The 16,192-nt window shown below is 54.1% G+C and overlaps 6 protein-coding genes across 6 annotated transcripts; 5 read left to right on the forward strand and 1 right to left on the reverse strand.

Moving 5' to 3' along the window:
• Window positions 1–642: 642 nt before the first annotated feature.
• On the forward strand, window positions 643–4,245 carry PUNSTDRAFT_125102 (uncharacterized protein). Its single transcript, XM_007381516.1, has 5 exons — window positions 643–874; window positions 926–1,153; window positions 1,206–1,345; window positions 1,400–2,170; window positions 2,230–4,245. Exons 1-5 carry the CDS (start codon window positions 748–750, stop codon window positions 2,554–2,556), a joined length of 1,593 nt encoding a protein of 530 aa, XP_007381578.1. The 5' UTR covers window positions 643–747; the 3' UTR covers window positions 2,557–4,245.
• Window positions 4,246–5,436: 1,191 nt separating this feature from the next.
• On the forward strand, window positions 5,437–6,848 carry PUNSTDRAFT_62710 (Ssl1-domain-containing protein; the record flags this gene model as incomplete). The annotated part of the gene is made up of 6 exons (XM_007381517.1): window positions 5,437–5,592; window positions 5,658–5,773; window positions 5,830–6,059; window positions 6,109–6,214; window positions 6,267–6,445; window positions 6,502–6,848. The coding sequence occupies 6 exons, from the start codon at window positions 5,437–5,439 to the stop codon at window positions 6,846–6,848; spliced, it is 1,134 nt and encodes a 377-aa protein (XP_007381579.1).
• Window positions 6,849–7,275: 427 nt separating this feature from the next.
• PUNSTDRAFT_50807 (uncharacterized protein) lies at window positions 7,276–8,850 on the forward strand. The gene is made up of 7 exons (XM_007381518.1): window positions 7,276–7,658; window positions 7,718–7,814; window positions 7,864–7,962; window positions 8,011–8,103; window positions 8,150–8,259; window positions 8,309–8,400; window positions 8,462–8,850. The coding sequence occupies exons 1-7, from the start codon at window positions 7,313–7,315 to the stop codon at window positions 8,699–8,701; spliced, it is 1,077 nt and encodes a 358-aa protein (XP_007381580.1). The 5' UTR covers window positions 7,276–7,312; the 3' UTR covers window positions 8,702–8,850.
• Window positions 8,851–9,057: 207 nt separating this feature from the next.
• Window positions 9,058–10,454, forward strand: PUNSTDRAFT_119194 (uncharacterized protein). The gene is made up of 3 exons (XM_007381519.1): window positions 9,058–9,375; window positions 9,435–10,151; window positions 10,210–10,454. Exons 1-3 carry the CDS (start codon window positions 9,100–9,102, stop codon window positions 10,234–10,236), a joined length of 1,020 nt encoding a protein of 339 aa, XP_007381581.1. The 5' UTR covers window positions 9,058–9,099; the 3' UTR covers window positions 10,237–10,454.
• Window positions 10,455–10,908: 454 nt separating this feature from the next.
• Window positions 10,909–12,977, reverse strand: PUNSTDRAFT_62304 (uncharacterized protein; the record flags this gene model as incomplete). The annotated part of the gene is made up of 9 exons (XM_007381520.1): window positions 10,909–11,327; window positions 11,384–11,521; window positions 11,627–11,922; window positions 11,973–12,129; window positions 12,183–12,221; window positions 12,279–12,449; window positions 12,478–12,603; window positions 12,664–12,677; window positions 12,739–12,977. The coding sequence occupies 9 exons, from the start codon at window positions 12,975–12,977 to the stop codon at window positions 10,909–10,911; spliced, it is 1,599 nt and encodes a 532-aa protein (XP_007381582.1).
• Window positions 12,978–13,745: 768 nt separating this feature from the next.
• Window positions 13,746–14,384, forward strand: PUNSTDRAFT_132186 (uncharacterized protein; the record flags this gene model as incomplete). The annotated part of the gene is made up of 2 exons (XM_007381521.1): window positions 13,746–13,762; window positions 14,078–14,384. 2 exons carry the CDS (start codon window positions 13,746–13,748, stop codon window positions 14,382–14,384), a joined length of 324 nt encoding a protein of 107 aa, XP_007381583.1.
• Between the last annotated feature and the right edge of the window lie 1,808 nt (window positions 14,385–16,192).

Here is a 16,192-nt window from a genome sequence, read left to right on the forward strand (position 1 = left end):
CCTGGCCAAGCCCCTCGCTTTGCAGAGGTTCGAAATCCGCCTCCTCCATCGAAGGATTCTAGCACCGCCGACAAGAATTCAAAGAAGTCCAAGTCCAAGCGGTCTACGGCTCTTGACGACGACGAATTTCGTAAGAATTTTCATGTGTGGAAGTTGCCCGGTGGGGCAAAAACAACACGGGCTCAGACGCCCAGCGTTTCGGAAGATGCGCAACCTGGATCATATCAGGCCGCAGCCCGAGCACCGAGCTCTACCCCTCCTCGACCCTCTTCGACGCAGACCATCGACGAGTCAACACAGGCCGCAAATAATCAATCCTTGCCATCGGTCCCCCATTTTGGCGGGCCTGTTGCCTTGCCCTACCACGTACGCGGAGCGTCCTCGATGTCGCCTGCCCCAGACCCAGCGAAGTACAGTCTGAACATCGAGCCTTTGGGAGGCTCTACGTCCATGGGAGCTGGACCCCGCCGACAACAATCACATCACCCGTCTTCACGATCCCCCGCACCTTGGGATTTGGATCGTTCTTCGCCCTCAAAGCAACATGAGTGGACGGGAATACCGTCTACTTCGACTGCTGCGAGCACGTCTTCTCATACTAAAAGCAAAGCATCCCGCAAGCATTCGAGAAAGAAACGAGCAGACACGGCGCCGGTATCCCAGAACCATCTGGCGGCTCCGCGGCCGACTCGTCCGCAGGCTTCGTATGACTGGAGCACGGGCGCTACTCCGCAGAGGACCGACGCGATGGACACGGACGTTTACACCGGCGCAGCAGAACCAGCCTATGGGGGAACTCCTCCTCCTGATCTTCGTAGTCCCTCGCCGCTGCCGCCACCGTTGCCAAGTGTTTCGATGACCCACCTTGATCATAGTGCGTATAATTCTATAGACTTAACCCTTGCCGGTCGCCAAACGCCATCAGACCGTGTTCCTCAGTCCTATGTTCCGCCGCCGACGTCGCCGGCATACGTGTCGAGATCAAACACACACTTGCTTTCCGTCTACATCAACGACATGCGATCCCGGGATGAAGATCCACAGTTCGCAGAGTTCCCTTTGCCTTTACGGACGTCGCCGGACGGACATAGTTGGACAGTCGATGCTCAACACCTTTGCGATGCGTTACAGAACTCAGTTTCTCGGATAGACGGTAATCAGTTTAGAATTCAAAGGTTATTGGTTTTGATTATATATCAACACAGGGCCTGCCAAGGTTTATGTAAAGCATGAACAGAAGTACAAGAAGTACTTTCTACGCGTTTCTGCCAACCACGAGGACGAGACGTCCCCTATGTCCCTTGAAGTCAGGCCGGACAAATCGATAGAGATCTGTGTCGAATCGGTTAGCGAAGCAATATAGTTTGGGTGCTGAGTATGGACTAACCGCCGTCTGTAGGGACCCGCGAATGCACCAGTCAAACGATTGAGTGACCGTAATGCGGCACGCACCTTCCAGTCATCGTCGGTCAATTACCAGCATAAAACAAGCCGTTCAAACACCGTAGCCCCTACTGCACTGAGCCCCATTGTACCACAAAAGCGTGGATACTCTCCCGAGCCTCCTCCAAGCGGTCCCTCATACGGGCACTACGACTCCCGATCTCCTCCTTTCTATGGCACCAAGGGATCGGCTAAGTCGCCAACCTTCCCGCGGCATGATAGTCCCATGGACTGGGATGCAGGTACACCCGCTGAACCCTACCCAAAGAGAACTAGACATGATTATAGCAGCCCACGGCCTTCTTCTAGTACACGACACTCCGACCGAATTGACTCTGCACCACCAACGACGCCGACCCCGAACTACTACAGAGAGAGAACTGAATCCGTTCCCCCGACGACGCCGCATCGGCGTTATTACCGGGACAAGTATGGCCGCCCCCTCGAAGATCCGCCGCCGCGGTCTGAGAGCCCAGCTGGGCCGGCGCCCGTGCCAGCGACTCGAGCTGCGACTCGGGAAGAAGTGGACAGGATCATCGCAGAGCACATCAGGCTCTCAATCGAAGAGGATCCGGAGTGGTTAGAATGGTACCCTTCGGTCGCTAAACCGCAAAGCGTCCCGGTGGTACTGAAGCGGTATAGGTATGCGAAGAAGAAGATCGATTTCCACATGGACCTGGTCACGCCGGACGACCTGCAGGGCGCGCCGAAGGAGCGCATCCGTCCGGTCAGTCAAGGTGTAACGTCTTCGTTTGCCTAACCGACGTTGATCAATTCTCGCTGTAGGAGCACGTAGTCCAGGCGCTCGGTGTACCAGCCGAAGAAGTCAACAAGTGGACGAGGAACTGTCTTGATACCCTCAGGTTATTAGATCTCTACGGGGAGAAGGGGACGCGTCTACGAGACGCGCAAGTCATCCGAATGGCGCAAGAGGAGTACATGCCAGGTCAACCTGAACACAGTCGACCCATAAAGCGACTACTTAAGTACCTGAAAGACCTGGATGACCGCTGGACGACGGATCATCCGGAAGATGCGCCATCGAGGACTGGTAAGAGAAAGGAGAAGAAGTCAAAGGTTGACTATGGAACGAGCGCATTTCGGATGAATTGACGACCCTCAATGATGTCACATGTGGATCCAGCCACAGAATAATATCCGGTGCAAATCACGTCCAGGGCGACCAGTTCTGATGTTAAAGCAGAAATACGTCCCCCTCTCAAGCCGAACGGACTCGTCAGAATCCATTTCTATCGAGAGTCAAACTGCACCGCCATCAGATATCCGGCGACACTCGTGCAAAATTGGCGCTCACCGTTGGCACCATGTCAGCTTCTCTTGCCATCGCGTCGTTCAAGCACCTCGTGACAACGTTTACTCCTTCTTCTACGACATCCCGATCCCCCTCCACCACTCGGGGCAGTAGCCTTCGGAACCGATCCGGATGCCATCGTAGGAGGGCCGCTTTCAGCCGCTCTCTCTTCGCCTGGCGCTCAGAATGCAGGGACGAGAACAAGAATGCCGTTATATCCTCGTGGCGCAGATCCACGGGATCATTTGGACGGACTGCGGTCGGCCAAGGAATGGAGCGGAAGGATAGAGATTGCGTCGTTGAGAGCATTTCGTTCCATCGGCTCTCGTATCCTCGCCATGCTTCAACTAATGGGTGAACCGCAGGCCTCTGATGCGACATCTCGCGTTCCTTCAGTTGCCGCTGTGCTTGCCTCCGAGCTTCCTCCATTCGGCCGCTTTCACTATGCCGTCGCTCTCGGATGCGGATATGGATACGTTGAACTTCTTCCTCGACAAGCCGCGTTCGCTGCGCTTGTTGCCGAGCTTGCCTTTGGCGACGCGCCTCGTGTTGCATCCATCGATCTGCCTCTGTCTCCCAGTCGAATGTCGTGGGTTCACGAAGGCCACCAACGTGGCATCGACTGGACGTTCGCCTGCGCGCTTCCTGTGCGGAAGCAGTATGTTGGCTGCGAACCCATCGCAGCGTCCCGTCTATAGCATCGCGTGCGTCCTTCCCATCCTCCCACGGGCGAAGATTGCCTAGTTCTTCTTCCAATGGGCTCAGCTCGTCGACCCCGTAGATGAACGGTGCATTAAGGCGCGAGCGCGAGTCTCGCGCGGAAGGAATCCTGGAACGGGGAGGGAACCTTTCCTCCAAGGATTGATAAGATGGCGGGAAACGAATTTGCTCATGCTGTCGCGACGACACCGGAATGGACGAACTCGGCGTCGAGGGTCTGGTAGGCATGTGCCGATCGTGACTATCGCTGCGTTGAAGCCTGCGAGGGCTCGATATGATGAGGCGACGACCGTCCTGCATGGCGTCTTGGGGTATTGGAGTAGCAGAGCGAACGATAACGCCCTGAACAGGAGATTGAGGGGCGTCGTGTTTGCAACCTCACCCTGCGCCGTAGATATGAAGGCGTGGTGGCTGGTCCCTACAGGCTTTCGCGTGCATCAGGCATGTTGAGGCTATGTAAAGCACACCAGAAGTGCAAACTCAGGGTACCATGCTCAGGGTACCATGAGGCGTCCACGCACCTGCTGTGATTGGTGTTGAGTCTGCTGCACACGAGGTACGTGTGACATGAACGTGCATTCCCGCCACCGCGCAGTCTGCTGAAGCTTTGGGCCGGGAGTCGCATATATAACATAACGTCTGGTCAGACTGGTCACGCTCATCCGACCAGAGCGATGATATCTACGCCTGACGACTTGTGAGTCGTCTAGCAGAGAAGGCCTTTTGAAGGAGGGCGCCATAGAATACTTTAGTGTGCATTATAACGAGTACTTGTGTGGCATAAGCGCAAGTTGGTGAACCTGCCTCTCACAGCGGGAAATCCCTGGAATCAGGGGAAAACATATACCAAATTTATTCTATAATAACCATGGTTGTTATTGACATATTTGCAGCTAGGCTAGTCTGGAATTACAGTGCCCGATCAGTCACTTGTACAGTACCAGTCACTTGTACATCTGCCTTGATCTGGCTCCCCTCGCTCATAATTAGCTACTTCCTCTTCGAACTACAGTACCATATAGTTAATATACATGCTGGCTACAATATTTGATACTGCATGGGATGTGATTTATCGACTCGATTAATTGTAAGACTGTCCAGAATGCGTGAAGTCCCATTCTGACCAGATTTCTGCTCCTTGCACGTTGTATGTAGAGCTACAATTGCGGAGTCTACTGACAACCGCAGCTCCTTGTATCAACCAAGTGTACCCAAGGCATATTTTCCGTACTCTTATGTGGGCACCAATGCGGAACTACATCCACCAGGGTGCAAACCATGTGCAAAACAGCCGAAACGACGGGGAAAGTGTGACAGATTTGAGTCGCACAGCCATCTTGGCTCCCAAATATGGTAGCCGTGACAGCCGTTTTGGCAGAGGCCGGCGTGACATAGCCGGTGTGCAAATGAATAGTTTTTGTCTTAAGCACATGACAGCCAGTAATCGGCATCCACACAGCTCCTCAACACATTGCAAGCCATAACAATATGCTGAGTTTGTGCAGAAGCACAATGTGCATCATATGAGATAGTTTTTACAAGGTATGAATGGGAGGACATGGAGTAATGGTCAAATTACATTTTTGGTGTATAAAGGACTGGTCGGGTACTGTATGACAGATTTATCTCAAGGATGCAGATATATGTCGAAAATATGAATACTTTCCCGGTCTCTTTGCAGTAAGTTTGACATCATTTGGGTCAGCTTATCTCATAGCTTCTCTGACTTATTTTGTCAATCGTTTCTGATATATTTTGCCCAGATTCAGCCTGTTTCCCGCAGTGTCTACCCGAATCGAGAAGCATCAGTCCCGCAGCCACAGGCGCGATTTACGCGCCTACGTCTTGCCCGAAGTCGTTCTTCAGCATCGCACGCGGTCAATAGTGGTTCGATCCTCGACTCTTGTGTGGTCAAAAAGTTGCAATCTACCGCCCTGAACCAGTTGTGATACGACGCCGACATGCCGCCGCGCAGAGCGGGCGACTTCGTCATGGACGTGGATTCAGACTCGGATGTAGACATCCTGGACGAACCCAACGGACGGTCGCAGGGGAAGGGGAAGGGAAAGGCGACCGACAAGAGTGGTCGGAGAAAAGGAAAGAGCAAAGCGAGCGAGGTCGGTCTCTACCACTTTTCCTCCAGAAAATCGTGCTAAGTGAAGCTGGAACGTATGCAATTCAGCAACCATATGCATGGGAGGCGTCCTATACGCGCTCTTGGGACATGGTACAGGAGGATGAAACAGGAAGCTTGACGGCAGCCGTACAAGATCTTGTTGCACGAGGGCGCAGACGCAGGTCGCTTTTCTGCAGTATTGCTGGACAACGGTCACTGATACGTATGGGCGTTACAGACTACTTGGTCCTGGCGGAGCCATCCGCAGGACAATCATCCGGCACCTCATCCTCGTACTTGACCTTTCATCGTCCATGACGGACCGAGACATGCGACCTACAAGATTCGGGTTGACGTTGGAATATGCACGCGAATTCATTACGGAATGGTTTGACCAGAATCCGCTGGGACAGATCGGCATTGTGGGTATGCGAGCCGGAGTCGGAGAACGTATCGGACAGATGTCCGGTGAGTACGACGCCCAGGAGTCCTCCTCGTCATCTCTGACAAACGCTAGGAAACCCCCAGGATGTGCTGAAGGCAATCTCTGAACGACATAAAATGGAGCCAAACGGGGAGCCGAGCCTACAAAATGCGATCGAGATGGCACGGAGCAGCATGAGGTTTGTCCAGGCTGTATTTGCCGCGATAGATCTCTGCTAACTGAGTAATTAGCCATCTCCCAACGCATTCGTCCAAGGAGATCCTCATCGTCTTTGGATCGTTGACGACTGTTGATCCTGGCAACATACACGATACGCTTGATGCCTGCATCAAGGATCGAATTCGAATATCCATCGTCGCTCTTGCGGCAGAGATGAAAATATGTCGCGAAATATGCGACAAGACTGGCGGTAAGCAAGTTAGCGGACCTTGGTGTTCCCTCATTCACGTCGAAATCGAGGAACAGGTCAGTTTGGTGTGGCGATGAACGAAGGCCACTACAAAGACCTTCTATTCGAATTGATCCCGCCGCCAGCTCAACGAGCCCTGACATCCAAGGCGGGCAGTGGTGGCGCAACGGCCGACCTCATGATAATGGGTTTTCCGACTCGATTGCCAGATACATCGCCGCCGAGCCTATGCGTGTGTCACTCGGAGCTCAAGAGCGAGGGTTTCCTCTGTCCTCGATGCCTCGCGAAAGTGTGCGACGTGCCCACCGATTGCGATATTTGCGGCTTGATGATCGTCAGTTCGCCGCATCTTGCACGCAGCTATCACCATCTTTTCCCTGTCAAGCCGTACACAGCGGTGTAAGTGTTTGCCTACTTTATGCTAGCAAATATACATGACATCAAATGCTAGGACGTCTCTGACTGATAAACCGAACGCCCCTGCTACCTGCCACGCTTGTGGGCGGCAATTTCGCGAGTCAGCGCCTGCGTCGTCGGTGACTGTCTCCGAAGGGATGAGCCCCCTAGGGCGATATCGATGTCCTGACTGTTCATACGATTTCTGTGCCGAGTGTGATGTTTTCGTCCACGATGTTGTCCATTGCTGTCCGGGGTGTGGTAAATAATAACGACGTCTATCGAGAGTTCCGCGTTCTGTGAGGCCTGTCAGAGGTGTCTCTGCGAAATCCGTCGGACGCCGACGATACACGTGATGAGATTATACCTTGTACCGCTACCCCTCGAGCAACCGCCGACTCCGGTGGCCTGCCAGATACCCTCCGAGGCGACGTGTCTCTATTCCGCGCCGAACAACAGACTCTGCCAGCCATGACCTTATTACTACCCCACACACTCGTTTTATTCGCCCTCACTTGGCTGTCTGCTCACGTCGATGCTGGCAGCGTTGCCAAGGACGGGGCCTGCAGCCAGTCTGACAACCGACTCCAGGCGGGCACCTACCAATTTTTCACCGACTGCGACTCGGAGACGTATTGCGCGAGCAACGGGACCTGCGTGTTGAAAGGATGTAGGAAGGACGAATTCCCGTTCGGATACCCCGAGGATTCGAACGTGATCCCGCCGAGGTGCAGCAAGGGGCAGTTCTGCCCGGACGAAGAGGACCAGTGCCTAGATTTGCTTCCCGTTGGAAGCCCCTGTCAGTTTCAACGAGACGGTCAGCATTGTATTCTACCTACTTCGAATGGCAAGTCGAAGCTGACGTTCGCGATATAGACGAGTGCGAAGGACCGCCCAACTTTCTGGAACTACGCGACACCAGCAACAAGGGTCTCAATGTCAATGGCTCGGTATGCCTTAATTACCAGTGCATGTACGTCCTGATTATATCCTTCCGTTCGCCATAACTGATTGCGCTCAAGGTGGGCGAACAAGACCCTTGGTGATGATTGTATCGTCGAAAACACCGCGTACATCGGTTATGCTTCGGATGGCAGCGAGTTCATTGATATCGTTTCTCGGTACGCGTCTCCCCAAGGCACCAAGGTTCATCTCTGACAGATTTACAGAGGCAATTGCAAGATCGGACTTTACTGCGACGCCACTAACTTGAAGTGCTCGGCGCAAAAAGCGGAAGGCGAAGACTGTGACGCGGATAAGGAGTACGTATACTGAGACGTCTTCGGTTCCTGTGCTGATCGATCCTAGGTGCATCTCCTTCAACTGCATGTCTTCGGGCAAGTGCGGAAAGGATGCGAGCGCTCCATCAAAAGTGGCCATCTGGGTTTACATTATCGTAGCCATCGGCATATTTGGAGGTAAGCGAGAGCGATGACCCTGATAGGTGCCGCGCTCATCAGATATTAGGCATGTTTGGAACACTCCTTGCGCTGTTCATAGTACATCGCCGGCAACGTGACGTTGAGCGCGAAAAGCGCATGCAATACTGGCGCGAGCAGGTGCGTGACCCCTCTCCAGCAGGGCATGGAGGATACCCGCTAACCTGTGTCGCGAATACAGAACGCCTTCCGTCAGAACATCCTGCAAATGCGTGAGACCGCTCGCAACTCGGTGCTCACCTTGGGCAATGCCAGTGCGCGCAGTACAGTCTATAGCCGTGATGGTGCGGCATCGGAAGATTCTCACATGCCCATGCTAGGCAATATGAAGTCGAGTGGGCTGCGGAACGAGTATTCTGACGATGGACAGTATTCGGACGAGGGTGGCCTCGTCATGGACCATCACCACAACAAATTCTGATACCCAGGCTGTCGACGGGGTTAGGTCGGCATTTGTACTCGGACGCTCTTTAGTGGCGATGTATACACTTTCGGATTCATCTGCGTTGGCGGTGTCGTTGTCCGACCGAACGTAGATGATGTCACTTTACTTTACATTACTGCGATCGGATTTATTTTTTCTTGTCAAAAAGTCCGCCGAGGACGCCGTAAGCTATGTCGAGAGCGGAGGGCGAGGTGAGGATCGATGGACGGACGGGCGGGCGTAGTAAGGATACGATGATATCATCCGTCCAGGTCACGTTCGTGGCCGACACCCACCCAGCTGCGCAGAGCATTACTCGCGTTTCTCGGCATACGTCAATTTGGGTTTCCGGTCGTCTCTCGAGCGGATTCACTTCGTGACAGCAAGTTTACAACATGAACCTACCATTACCTGTGCCGGACGCAGGCGGTCCGCAACCTCTGCCGTCTCTGCCGCCTTCGCCTACGACCGAGGTTGATCTCACCAAACCCGATGCTTGGGCGGAACACGATTCGAGCTTGAGGGTCCCAGACAGGAAGGGGAAAGCAAGGGCGAGGGACTCATCGCATGACAGTTCCATGGAAGGCGGTAGCGAAGACGGGTTGAGTCCTGGTGTGGAACACTACCCTCCAATGACAGATGAGGAGGCGGAAACACGACGGGTCGAAGAGGTGAGCGTCGAGATATTGCTTGACTGCACGGGGTTTCGGATTGACGTTCGTCTGGGCAGACGTTGCGTCGCTGGGAGGAAGCGGAACGTCAGCGACGACGGAGCGCTCGCGAAGGGTCCGTAGCGGTTGCGCAAACGTCCATCGTCGGCGACGTCGCCCGGAGAGCGAGCCTGCTCTGGAGCAATAGCCGGAAGAACAGACCGCCAAGCACAGGTGTGGGCGCGCATGCCGCCCTTCCGCGCTCCTCCCAGGATTCATTGCCCATGACCGACTTGGACGTCGGCTTGCCCACTCCGCAGGTGCATTCACCCGGAGTGTCGCCGCGTCCATCAACGTCTTCCAGTCGTCCTAAGAATCCATTCGTGGACAATGTCACCACAGCTTCCCCCTTCGACGACCCTCCAACTCAGCAGAGTAGTGCAATCCTTGAACCCTCTCCGGACCCGGATGTTGTAACCGACCTTGAGCGCACGCCCAAGAGTCGCTCATCGACTATGCCACCTCCAGAGCGCCCTGTGCTTCAGGCTACAGCATCATACATGGACGAACCCGCGACCGCCAAGCCTCGTCCACCACCGCCCCAGCCATTCGACATACCACCACCGAGAACGCCGCCTCCAAGAGTGGGGACCCCACATGCGAACCGACCTCCCGAACCCGTCTCCCGCCCTACCGTTGACGCGCCGCCTCCGGAACAACCCAACGATGCGGAGAAAACCAGATGGTGGACCGACTGGCTCTGTGGATGTGGACCAACCCACGACACTGATGACCAGGTATGAGCTCATTCCCCCCTTATTTTGGAACGAAACTCATGGTTCTTGTCTTCTCAAGGCTGGTCGGACGAATCCGTTCGAGTAGTCCCTTCACCCTTCATATTGCTTCCTCTCGTTACGACACAGACATGCCATCATATTGTAATAGTAAATGGCTTGCTCATGTATTATGTTGTCCGGCCACTTCGTGCGCACGAAGGACATTTGCTATACTTGTCGACATTGGACTTGTGTTCTTGGAATCATTCTTAGCGTACCCTCATTCTAGCCCTCGATGTATCCCGTCTGTCAGTGAAGCATTCTACGCCCACCACTACGATCTCATACCGCGCAATGTAGAGGAGCGATTTCTGCAGACAACAGCGGACACACGAGTAAGTTATGAGGACTGATTGGATAGCACGATTCGAACGGATCCAACGTCTTCCACGCAAGGACCCGAGTAAACATCTACTGCATGAACCGAACCTCTTCGCGCTTAGGAAAGGCGCCTCAGCCAATGTTATTGTTTGGGGGGGAAATGGACAGTCTTGGAGTTCTGTGTTTCCCCGGCGGAGTGGGACGCTAGGGGAGCGCGAGGACCGGATCCATCGCCAGTTCTGCGATGAAGCACACGCGAAACCTCGTCACCCTCCAGGGTGAGCTGTGGCGTCGACGGAAAGTGCACTGTGTGGGGGGCCTGAGCCCCTGATGAAGGGGTTATATGGCCAGTATTCACCGCATCCTTAGACGCACGAATGCTCTGGGGTATATAATGTCAGACGCGTCCTCTATTCGATCTCGAACGCACCTTTTGCTCGTCAGACAGCCTCTCGCTTCGCGAGGTAGCATCTTCAAGAACCATGCTGGCTTCTCCAGCAGCTGCCCAGCTCGGCAGTCCCATGCCAACGTCTTCGCCCCTGAGAACGGGTACGCTCTCCTCGGATGTATGCGTGGACGCCTCTTGATGGAAGTAGTGCGCACGAGCTTCGAGCCTGTCACCGTCCGACTGCTCTATGGTGCCACTCTCCACTTGAGGTTGGCTGAAGCTGGTGTTTATAGGTGCGGCTCGACGCACGCCCAACAGCCATTCCGGGGCTAACGCAGTGTTTTGACGTGATGTCAAAGTGTGAGACAACGACACAGTGCGAGAGTGAACCTTGCGCCCGACTGTGAAGAAAGGTATAGAGAGGCCATCTGGAGCGATGACAACATTGAGTAGAACGAGACAAAACGTGAACACAAGGACTAACGGATCAAGATAGACGCCAGAACCACGAAGGATACAACCGGTTGCAAGGTCGCTGCGAGCAACTCCTGTTGGTTCTGAGGGGGGTCCTGTGCTTCAGGCAGTCTGATGAGAGCGAGAGTAGATATAAAGATTGCGCCAACTCCCATCTAGGATTTTCGTAAGTAACGCGAAGCACACGAGGAACACCTCAAACCGTACTGGACCTAAAACGCGGGGTTCACGTCAGTTGCGCCTCGGATGAAACCAAATGAGATGGGCGTACCGAAGTGCCCGGAGAACAATGCCTCTCTCCACGTTGTGATCTCTGGAATGAACCGATACAGAAGCAGCATGCTGGGGATTCGCCGCGTTATCATTATGGCGATGACCAAGATTACGAGTCTCCACGGCTCTAAGCCAAGATCGGGGACATGAAAACTGTCGAACGGGAGCCACGCGCCAATGTAAACAAAGCAGGCACAATTGAGGACGAGGTCAATGACGGAGGAGAACACTTCGTTTTCAATCTGGATGTTGAAATGCCCATCCCAAGATATCGCCCTGTGATCCCACGTCACTCCCAAGCCCGTGAAACGCATGAAGGAACTTACGATCCAGCTGCAAAGGCTGCGAGCAGATCGTCGACGCCGAGGGTGCTGCAAACGCCGACGGTGAGGAAGGCCAGCGCAAGGTACTGGGCAACATATGATTCGCGGTCAATGAAGCCTTTGCGATGGGTAAACTTCATGAGGTTCGAAAATGCAATCCCTACGCTACGGGTTGAACGATTACCAACGAAACCCAGACGAAGCAGTACGCACCAATCACGGCGCCGATCAATGTTCCGAGGACAACCTGATCTGCGCAGCCGCCGTCAGCCGTGGTATTCGACGTGGTTGAACCGAGCAAAGACTGACATAACCAGCCCACCAGGATCCATTTCTCAATCGCGACAGCTCTGGACGTCTCCAATGTGAGGTATAACGAGATGCTGATGAAAGGATACGCAAGGCCATCGTTCGCCGCGGACTCGGCTGATAGGATGCGCCGCAGATTTTGCGGGACATGTTTCACCGCGAACTTGCCACCTGGCGATGATCATCAATCCATGTCGACGAATAATGTTGGAGTCTTGCTCGCCCACTATAGCGGCACAGATGATCGGATCCGTGGGCGTCAAACACGCTGATATGGCAAGACAAGAGATGTAGCTCAGATGCGGCATCAGAGCGCGCAATATCCCTGAACGAAACGCTCGTCGTTCTCGGATGTCATGTGCCGGCAAAACGGGTGCGGACGCACCGGCTACCACAACCCTGTCGAATGAGGGCCCGTTGAGGCATATCGATCGTGTTCCGAATGAAGAGCATGACTCACCAGCCGAATGCCATCGTAGGCACAACCATGATTAGTAAACCTTTGGCATGCTTTGCCATGTAATTCCGTGGCAGTTCGACCCCAATCGCGAACAGGCCGGTGGCTAAAACAATTCGGGTCACCTCAAGGGTGATGGTCCGCTCATGCGATCCCCAAGAACGAGGGTCAAATATGTTCGCTACATGGGGCCCCATGAGGACGCCGAACGCGGTACCAAGGACGACTTCGTTAATGTACATCTGCGCGAGATAAGGCGTTCAGGATTTGAGTGGATCGGACGGCGAACTGACTCTTTCTTTCACCAATAGAGAAACCATGCTGAATGCGACCACGAAACTTCCCACAACGATGTAGGCAAGCCCAGGGGCGCTGATCTGCGCCGCCAGTCAGCAAGATTCAGGGACACCCCGGCGCGGCACTGACCTCCAACAGTTCCACATGCAACGCCATCGACTGAACGTAGAAATTGTTAAGACCTGTAGCCGCGTGTAAGGCTCCACCGGACACGCGAGTGTAGTAAACGGTCTTATTTACCTGTAGCCGCGTGTAAGGCTACAGGTCGGCTAGTTAATACATGTATGTGAATGTATGCGGAGGGATCTCACCTCCACCGGACACGCGAGTGTAGTAAACGGTGGAGAGAACGAGACGAGCCCGGCGGGCATATCAACGCACCGCACGTGCACCCGTCAAACTGACGGATACAGTAGGAGGGATACTCCTCCTGGCGTCTAAGTCATATCCTCACAGAGATCAGTAGGGCGTCAGAGTGTATGGTGACATCACCGGGATTTCGACCGAGAATGCAGACGCACGAAGTCGTGACCGGTCGGATCAGGCCGGTGGCCCGGTGTCCGAGTCGTCCTGCTTCCTTCCAGATACGGTAAATCCCGACGTTTGCAGCTTTTTGTCTTTCATCCCGGCCACGCGTCACTTTGTCCCAGCCGCGAGTGCCAACACAAAAAGACCTTGCCTGTCTTGGAACAACGTCCAGCCTCTGCTGCACCATGTCCGGATCTCCGATGTACTTCGTGCCGCTATTTGGATCTTATTGTTTTGCACTGTCCTGTCTTGTGCCTCACACCGGTCCCGTCCCGGTCCACGCAATATCACCACCCGGATCCGACTCCAAACAAAAAGATTACTCTCCCCGAGATGCTGATGCGAGCCTATTTGCCGACTGATTGACATTGTCTCACTGTGGGGGCTCGTTCTCCCCGACGAAGTTGCCCTTTTTGGACCTGCTCTTTTGTGTGCTTATTGTTGACCATCCTGCGCTGCTTAGAACTCTGACTGCGTGCTCCCTCTGGGTCCGAGGTGATGATCCTGGTACTTATAGAGCCGCCCTTCGTCCACCTGTGTCGAAGAAGTCGCTTCGCCGTCGCTTCACGCCCTCATTCCAGCGAGTCCTCGGATCCGTCTCCTTACCCACCCCTCTCCAAAAGCTACCTGCAATGGACTCCTTCACGACCATCCTCTCGATCTCCAGCTCTTCGGAGTCGACCGCGCAACCTCAATTCCCCTCCAACGAAGATTCATCCTCGTCTACCCAGACCTACTGCGTCATCGCGCGCACCGAGGACGCGGAGGGGCCGCTGTCATTCGATGGCAGCACTTCGACGCAGACCTACTGCGTCATCGCATGAGGACACGCTGACTGTGTTCACCATCGACATAGTGAGCTTTTGGGGTTCTCGTGTCATATTTCAGGTCGTTCGAACTTACCCTCCCCGGCAGACCATTCCACCACCACGACGCACCCCAGCATTGCCTAGATTATTCACGCATGCACGATCACACGCCGCGATAACACTATCTTCGTTCACGACCCGGCTCGCATTGCATTCCGACTTCGATTTCTACCGACCGCCAGGTCCCCTTAACGTTTGGACTATCTTTATCCGCCTCAGGGTGTCGATATCATCATTGCAATGTACACTCCGCATTTATGACATGTACTTGAAGAAGAGAGCGTTAGCATATGTTGTACGCTATTCGTAGTAGGATAGGAACTCAACTCGACGGTTTCGTTCTTCCTTACAATCTCAGGAAAGTGAAACGTCTCGTACATATTGAAGCTGCTTGTACGACGACATGACTCCGAAGTGCCACGTGTTCAGGCGGGATATGTCATGATCGGCGTCGGCCTGCATCTTGCCACCTCGAGCTACGAACGCCTATTGTCGCATCCGTTCCTGAACTAGGCAACTCTGGGCCATGCAGCATTCTGCCTTGCAAGATATATCCAAGCGTACCAACTGTGCCACCATCCGCAGTAGCCGAGTCTCGACAGTAATATCGAGTCGGCCAGCGAGCGAACAGCGCTCAAACCTTGGGTAGCTCTGAAATTTCTCGATTACTCTGCCGACGCTATCAGAGTATTGTTGCCGCCCGAAGGCAAGAGGAATTAAGACGATGCAGTACCCTGTTGCTGGTGCCGAAGGTACGTGTCTCAGATCAAGGCAAAGCAGCTCAAAGCATGTCGATCGCTCGTTCCTTGCCGTCGTTATTGTCCGCGTCCACCTGGCCACACCGCCGTGTCTCAATGCTCAGCTGCGCCTCGTCCCTTGCAAGACACCTACGATGGATAAAAGGCCGACGCAAGCTGCCCTCTGATAAGCAGCAGACGATCAAGTCCTCGCTCTTTGTTCTACAACCGCCCGGTTCTCTCATTTGTCCAGTCAGCCATCATCAATGGACTCTTTCGCCATCATATCTTCCGCCTCTGCTTCGGCGGATCCCACCCCGAACCAACCCTGCGACCAGGACTCGTCCTCGTCCACGCAGACATACTGCGTCATCGCCCGCACCACGGACACGGAGGAACTGCCCCTTTCCTTCGACCATGGCAGCTCCACGCAGACTTACTGCGTCATCGCTTGAAGAACGAGAGCGCTAAGACCCTAGAGGATGTTCGTCGAACAGACAGTCCTTTTTATCCGCCGGCGATCCGCTTTGACTAAATTGTTTGTTTGTAGGCTCTTGACTCATTGGTTACGCTCGACATTTCGTTCTCACCCCGGCGCCTAATCACGGGACTTCGATTCTTCCTTCGTGCTCATTATGTATTCATCATTTATTTCCGCTTCAGCGCGGATGTACTCGTTGTGACGTCTGATGTTGTACAAAGTATGTAGACTGTCTAGACGTATTTTGGCGATCATCGACGCCTGCCTTGACGTTCTCAGACGAGTTTGACGCGGCATACAAACTACTTCCAACACGCTCGCGCACAGCTTTAGAGTTAGTGTGGGGACGTACGTACTGTACGTTTCGGACGTGCATCAACATCCGACCTATGCTGCGCGGGCAACAAACAGACGCTCTGTATCCAGGTGTTTTGTATCCGTTCTTCTCGGATGACGACGGAGAACATCCTGTGGACCACATCATCGCCTCCGCCCATTCCACTGCATACCCATGGATTATCTGTGCCAACGCCGGTTGTTGAGCT

The sequence above is a fragment of the Punctularia strigosozonata genome, assembly GCF_000264995.1.
Source record: "Punctularia strigosozonata HHB-11173 SS5 unplaced genomic scaffold PUNSTscaffold_3, whole genome shotgun sequence".
NCBI lineage: Eukaryota > Fungi > Basidiomycota > Agaricomycetes > Corticiales > Punctulariaceae > Punctularia > Punctularia strigosozonata.